The 7,582-nt window shown below is 32.9% G+C and overlaps 1 protein-coding gene across 1 annotated transcript; it reads left to right on the top strand.

Moving 5' to 3' along the window:
- Positions 1-3,701: 3,701 nt before the first annotated feature.
- On the top strand, positions 3,702-6,484 carry LOC131648004 (uncharacterized). Its single transcript, XM_058917804.1, has 2 exons — positions 3,702-4,054; positions 4,142-6,484. Exon 2 carries the CDS (start codon positions 4,222-4,224, stop codon positions 5,101-5,103), a length of 882 nt encoding a protein of 293 aa, XP_058773787.1. The 5' UTR covers positions 3,702-4,054; positions 4,142-4,221; the 3' UTR covers positions 5,104-6,484.
- The last annotated feature ends 1,098 nt before the right edge of the window (positions 6,485-7,582 follow it).

Genomic DNA, 7,582 nt, shown 5'->3' with positions numbered 1-7,582 from the left:
CTTATTAAGATTTAAGGTGATCCTACTTTATTTTTGAATTACCTTGAATCCACTAAAAAAACTCTTTTAAAACTAAATAACACTTCTATTTATAGGTGCTAATATGATGTCTTTGCTAGGCGCACTGCCAATTTGCGCTTGGTGCGCCTATTTTTTTTCTTGTTAAGCAATTCCAGCTCATGTGCAACTTTCCGTAGTCGCCATATCTCGCTAGGTGCACCGCCCATCCTCGCATTGTTGGGTGAGAATACGGACACTAAAAGGTCTAGAAGGGGGGTTGAATAGACCCTTTCCCAATTATACTTTTTCAAAAAAAATTATGTCTCATATATGAAATCAGAGATTTTTAAAAGCGCAGAAGGAAAACACAAAATACGAGAGTTTGGAAGCATCTAAATGAAACAATCTGCATGAATTGGTACATGATGTTCTATATGTATTTTATCGCTTCGAATGCAAATTAATCACAAGACTACAACAAGTAGATTTTCAACAAAGCTATTTCAAAACACATAGCTCATAGATTTTAACAAAATATGATTTTAGTCATGATACTTCAATATGATTGATCCACCATAAACCTACGCCTATACATTAAATCGCTATAAGCAAAGTCTAACTTATATGGTATACAATCAATGCAAACATGAAACGATGCAATCACATGGTAGTTAATTCTTGAAAAGTAGAAGAGGTATGGGAAGAAGAAAAGATACACAACGATATATAGTGGTTCGGCTCTCGCCCTCGTATTGCCTACTCTGCTCTTCAATAGTGTTAAAACTATTTGGAAATAATCACGATCTTCCACTATTTTAATAAGTTTGATACAAGCGTTTTGGTTACAATGGGATATTAAACAATAAAGCACACGGTTGATGCAAACACTTTAAACTGCTAACAAAACAAGATCTCAAAAGACCTTGATCCAAGGATTCTTTACATGCACAATAATTTTGCTCCAAGTATTCGTGTGTAGCTATCAACTTATTGATCCTACCGATTTCTTGTTCTAAGCGATTGTCATGGCTAAGCATTCATTGGACAACTCTCAACTTTGTGTGCGAGCTATCTTTCTCCAACTCCACCGAGAATGGAAAACTTCCATCCACGCTTTACGGACAATTAATACCTGATCTCACCAAAGTCTTCCTCGAAGTATATGAATCACTCTTATTGATGAATATCAAAGGATACCAAACTCAATTCAAGAAATAATACCTGCACATGTTACAAACAACAAACTTCACACAAAAACATTAGATACCCTAATGTACCATTAGTCTCCCTCAGGCGCTCAATCTTTAGAGGTGAAGGACCATAAATTTGTAGTCATGACTAAGGATGAAGATGATAAACAGTTCCTAGAAATCTCACAAACCAATCTACAACATAAGGTGTTAGTCAAGGTATAGATGAATGTGAAAGAAGAACATAAGATAAGGTTCTAACAAATTTCTAGATGAATGAGTCTTGGCAAAGATGCTATTCTTTAGATTTATTAATTATGACTAACATAATAAGATTAATCAACTCACTCTCTAATTCACTCAACACAACAACACAATTGCACAAAATAAAGATGCAACAAAGGGATAATAAATTTGGCATTAATTCACAATCATGAGGTTGTTTGTAGAAAAAAGAAGAGAAAGATCCATGATGTAAGGATGAACATACTAAGAAGAAAAGACAAAGATCCATGAGGTTGCTTTTTATCAAATAAAAAAGTTATTTAAATGAAAATATGAAGGATGGGTCTTGAAGCATTGATTCAAATCAAGTGTAAACTATGATTCAAATCAATTTTGAACTCTTGAACATTTGATTAGAATCAAGTGAAAAATTGTGATTCAAATCAATTTGGACAGAGGCAAAATAAAGCTTCAGGAGGACATTTGATTCGAATCAATATTTGTACTTGATTCATATCACACGAGGTTGTGATTCGAATCATGCATGTTTTCTGATTTGAATCAATTTAACCAGGGCCAAATCCCATTTTTCACACAGCTTATGATTTGAATCATATGTTATACTTGATTCAAATCAAATCACTAATATTTCAAATTTAGTAACTTTAATTGTAATTCAAACTACGCTTGTGGAAATGACAAAAGAGCAATCTCATAGGCTCAAAAAGAAATACTAACAAGGATTAAAGAATTTTATTTCATAAATATATAGGGTTCTTAGTGGTATAATTTCTATTAGCCGAAGTGATTACAAATAAATTGAAATGATAAAAGAGTATAGGAACAACGAACAAACAATATCCAAATTACAAATACTCAATCCAACTTATATCAAACAATAATCGAATTGACTAAAATATCAAAATACAAATGATACTTAAAGCACGTAAAAGATACCACAAGATACTTTGTGCTTTTACGCATAACGCACAAACCCTTCGTCACCTTGAATAACTTTGCCTTGAAGTCATGAACCGCCTTTGCTCGCTAAGCCCACTTGTGCTTTAGGCTTAGTGAGGTTGATTACTTAACCTTAAAGTCACTTAGCCATGTAGTCTTCTTGGTTGCCTGTGCTCGCTAAACGTGCCTATAATATTAGCTTAGCGAGCTTTACTTGTAGGAAAGTGTCTTGGCAAGGTCTTTGTGTGTTGTCTGGTGGATTTTCAATCTCGTTTTACCCGTTTTTAGTTAATATATAATTTAAATGCCCAAACAGATATTTTATCACTTTCCATTGATAAATCAGGGAGAGAGAGTTCTATTGATTATACGAATTTTACATTATTTTGACACTTATTATTTTCCGTCATTAAAGATGACTGCAGCAAGAACTACGAATGACACACTGCATCTCATAACACTTTGTGTTTTCCACCCAAGAAAGAAGTGCACTCAAGAGAGTTCAACAAACTCCCGGATTTCCATGGAAGATGATAATGCATGTACAAAATGCCAAGCTCGATGATACCACTTATTAGGATCAATCATGTGCATTCAACTAATGTATTTAAATTTAATAAATTTTGTTTAATTATCCACTATATTGATAAATAATAATATTTAATAAATACTATTAATTGTACCATTTTATTCAATTAAATGATTTTTTAAAGGACCGCACATTTGTCAAAAGTCATTTTTTTTGGTGTCAAAAAGAAAAATGTTAACTTATCTTGTAAATTGTGTAATGATTTTTACAAACGTTTAATACACATTATTTCATTTCTTAGTATTTTTATTTTTCTTAACTTTGTTTCTTTAGGCACAAGTTAATCCCACTCTTAGTTTAATATTAAAACTCTAATTATAAAAAATAAATAAGTAAAATACAACAAATTCTCATTTACTATAAAACATTTTTGTAATTTCCAACTAAGAAAAAATGAATTATTTAATTTGAAACAAAAGTAAAGTGTAAGATAATGTGTCACTTTTATACAAAAAAAAAAAAATTATAACTTTTTTAAGATCTATTGAGACTCAGATATTTCTCATATTCAATGAAAATAAAAAAATTATTAAAATAAAATGTAATTATAATAAACTATCTTAGAAGTTTTTTTTTATGAACAACTATCTCAGAAGTTGATATTGCAGGCTTACCAACGTTACAACGACCCAATCAAAAAAACAGCTCCCATCCCACTCAGCAACCTCCTTACCCGGTAAACCGGTAAACCCCTTCAAACTTCAAACTTTCAAAGAGGTTTTAAACCTACACCGCCGTATACAATTACATATAAAACACGTTCTTTCGTTGTATTGTATACCATCCTAAAAATTAAAAACAAACCCAACAACAAGGTCGGTCCCATTCCCATTTTCCATCTCTCAAAAATCGTACGATTCCTCAGTCTCGTTACAAAGAAGGATGCTAAAGCTAAACGCAGAATAGCCTCGCCGTTTTGCTCTGACACAATAAAAAAGAGATAAACGACGAATCAAAACGCGTCTTTCAAAATCAAAACAAAAGAAAAGAAGAATCAACAACTGTGCTCTTATCAGTGACTCATTTCCACTGTCACTCACTTCTTTCTTTTCACATTTGGATCTGATTCTCAAGCTTCCATTTCTTAACCGTAAGTGCCACATTCATTTTCAAATATATCAATTTCACAAATAATTTATCTAACAAATTCTTATTCTAAATTTTGATTATATTGCAGATATAGAAACAACAAAATCTCAATTCAATTCAAATTCAGCCACTGGCTGAAACTGAAACTGAAACTGAAATTGAATCATTATGGGAAAATCAAGCAATCATAGCAAGGAATGGACGCAGATGAACTCGATCTACGGAATGGAGCAATGGCAAACCCTAATTTTCCTCTTATGTCAAGCGATTTTACTGTCTGTGTTATCTGTTCTCTATTTGGTTTACTTTAATTCAATTTGCGGTTTCTTCGAGAGAGTAATTTCTGGCCCCGCCGTCGCCAGATTCGCCGCGGGATTCACCGGTTCAGTTACGGCTCTCTCCGCGGTGTGTCTTTTCTTCGCGGCGGCGAATTTCTTTTACTCCGCCATTCCGCTTCACTACGACATGGCACAGAGGATCGTCTCCGCCGTTCACGACTGGTCCTCCGTGAAACTCGCTCTCGATTTAGGTTGCTGCGGCCGCGGGATCCTCCTCAACGCCGTCGCGACGCAGCTGAAGAAAGAAGGAAGCTCTGGTAGAGTCGTCGGTCTTGACAGATCGAAACGGACTACGCTGTCGACGCTTCGGTCGGCGAAAATGGAAGGCGTCGGCGAATACGTTACGTGTCGTGAGGGAGACGCGCGGAGGTTACCGTTTCCGGATAATTACTTCGATGTGGTGGTTTCCGGTGTGTTTGTTCATACGGTAGGGAAAGAGTACGGACAGAAAACGGCGGAGGCGGCGGCGGAGAGGATGAGAGCGGTGGCGGAGATGGTGAGAGTGATGAAACCGGGAGGTGTATGCGTTGTGTGGGACCTAGTGCACGTGCCGGAGTACGTGCTTAGGTTGCAGGAATTAAAGATGGAAGATGTTAGAGTTTCGGAACGTGTAACCGCTTTCATGGTCAGTAGTCACATTGTTTCGTTCAGGAAACCAAGTCAGCACGTGCATGGACCCGCTGAGGTTCGCTTGGATTGGAGATTATGCTGACGTGGAATTTCATTATTTTATATATAGAAATTATATTGTTAAATATTTTTCTTCTTTTATATTTCAAAGTTTGAATGAGCTTATATGGGTAAAGTTATGACTGGGGAGGCGAAGTCGAACCAGATGTTTAGATTTATCTGATTTTTGTAAATTTGCTGATGATTTTATATATAGCAATGAAATTGTATGACTATATTAGTTTTATATTTGAATGATATGTAGTGGTATAAGAAGTATTTGATACTCCTTTCCTTCTTCTTAATGATAATTATTTTTTTTGTCCTAAAAATAAAAATTAGTATCGTTAAATTATTAGTATCTGTACAGAAACATAGATGTAGAGGTTGAAAATAATAAAATGAATTTGAAGTAAAGTGATTAGTTTAACAATATTTGCTTTATGAAGGTAGATTTGATTTGTGGAATATAAGAAAAGCCTTAAATCATGGTTGAATTGTGAGGCAAAAGAACATGAATCAGGAATTAAGGAAGTGAAAGAGGTGACTTTCCTTTTGAAATTTAGGCTGAAAGATGTCATTGTCTTATTTATTATTTGGGTATTCAAGTTTGTTCCCTCCATGTGAGGATTGATTTAATTTATAAAAAAAAATGTTGATTGAATGAAAGGAAATGGCGACAAATAAATAGATTGAAAAAAAGTGGTTTGTAGTTAGTGATATTTTCCCTACAGTACGGTTCAACTTTGTGGACATTATGAGTTGAAATGATGGCATGGAATTATGGTGGTGACCCTTTAAAGAATGGAGAGTCATAATCAAAGATTTTAGATTGTGAAACTTCAACAACGTGAAGGACGTTGTTTGTTGAAAGTTTACATCTCATACCTTAAAACAATTGTTAATTCAAGATTAGCTGAAATTGTTTGCTAATGGTTTTGAACCAAATTAGTGTGCAATAAATTACATTAGCCTTTTTTAGGGTTGATAGATGCGGCTACTTAACTTTGTTACACACTCTCAATTTGGGTGGAATCTTCTAAATTACTTGTGGGTATGTAATTAGAGTTCATTAACATCAAAATATTTTTTTAAAGTCAAATATTAATTATATTGTAAACTTTTGCATTATGTTTGGTAGAGAATTAGAGATCCAACTTTAATTAAAAAAAAGAGATTATTACTATTTTATTGTCGAAGTTATGGTGACCTTAATATCTAGCACAGCAACCTTTTCCAGGACCACATGGTGCATGTGGCAGCCCTATAATTCTGACATAAGAGAATGGGTATGGCCATGCTTCTATCTCAGAATCAATGATCATTTGGTACTCAACATTTAAGAGGCCATGTTTTGTTTTCCTTTGTTAGGTTTAATAATGTAGATATATCTCATTTTGTTCGAGGTAATGTTTTCAGATTTATTTATCTCTATAGCATGAAATCCGGATCATGAGGTTGGGATCAGAATTCTTTCTGCTGAGAAAAACATAAGGACTATAGTACTTACCTCAAAATTTGGGAATGCAACTATGTTTGTCCAGTTAATTTTCAGTCAGCCAAATTGAAAATGTTTAGCTTAAAAATATAGTTGTTTTTTATTTTTTAAAAAAATATATGAAAAAAAATTTAATAGGGAAAGTTTTAGAACTTATCTTTGTACAAGTTGAAAGACTAATTTTATCCATCAGTAATTTAAATATATATGATTAAATATTTCAAAATTACATAATTTTTAAAAATAATTTTAATGAAAAATTATTTAAAAAAGTTTTAACTTTAACTGATTTTTAAACTTTTAATATTAAAAAAAAAGTTATAAAATAATAAAATATTTGAAATAATAACTTATGAAAAATTATTTAAATAAATTTTTAATTTGATTATTTTTTTAAATATGAACATTATATTTAACAAAAATATAAAAACCATTTAAAAAAATTGAAACAAACGGTCCTTACTTTATTGGATTATTTTTAATCTATTAATATGCTTTGTGTAAATAGTAAATTGATTTTAAATAAAAGATGACATAATGCGATGATGTTTGAACAATTGATAACAATATATATCATTGCATGCTTTTCGGTATAATTTCTAATAGGGTGATCAAAACCAAACCAACCCAATAGAAAACCGCAAACTAAACCAAACCAAACTGAAATCGCAAAAAACCGCATTTTGTTCGGATTAGTTTGGGTCAGTTTTTACAAAACCGCATGGTTCGGTTCGGTTTGCGGTTTGTATTTTGTAAACCGAACCAAACCGAATCAAACCGCACTATGTTACAACCTAAATTTTACTAACTCACATCCAACCCAAACTTAAACTTATTATACATTAGCATTATGATTACGAACAATTTTCTCATCCTTACACATATAATTTCAGTTCCGATCTTCTAAAATCTGTAATAACATTATCGCACCTTCTTTGCCACATACATCTTCCCTCTTCTTCTATAATCTCTACTCTCTTATATTCTTTCTTTTTCACCTTCTCATTTTTATGTAAATGTTCCG

The sequence above is a fragment of the Vicia villosa genome, linkage group LG2 (assembly GCF_029867415.1).
Source record: "Vicia villosa cultivar HV-30 ecotype Madison, WI linkage group LG2, Vvil1.0, whole genome shotgun sequence".
Taxonomy (NCBI): Eukaryota; Viridiplantae; Streptophyta; class Magnoliopsida; order Fabales; family Fabaceae; genus Vicia; species Vicia villosa.
The sequence above is the reverse complement of the archived record's forward strand: the minus strand, read 5'-3'. Positions and strand labels throughout refer to the sequence as shown.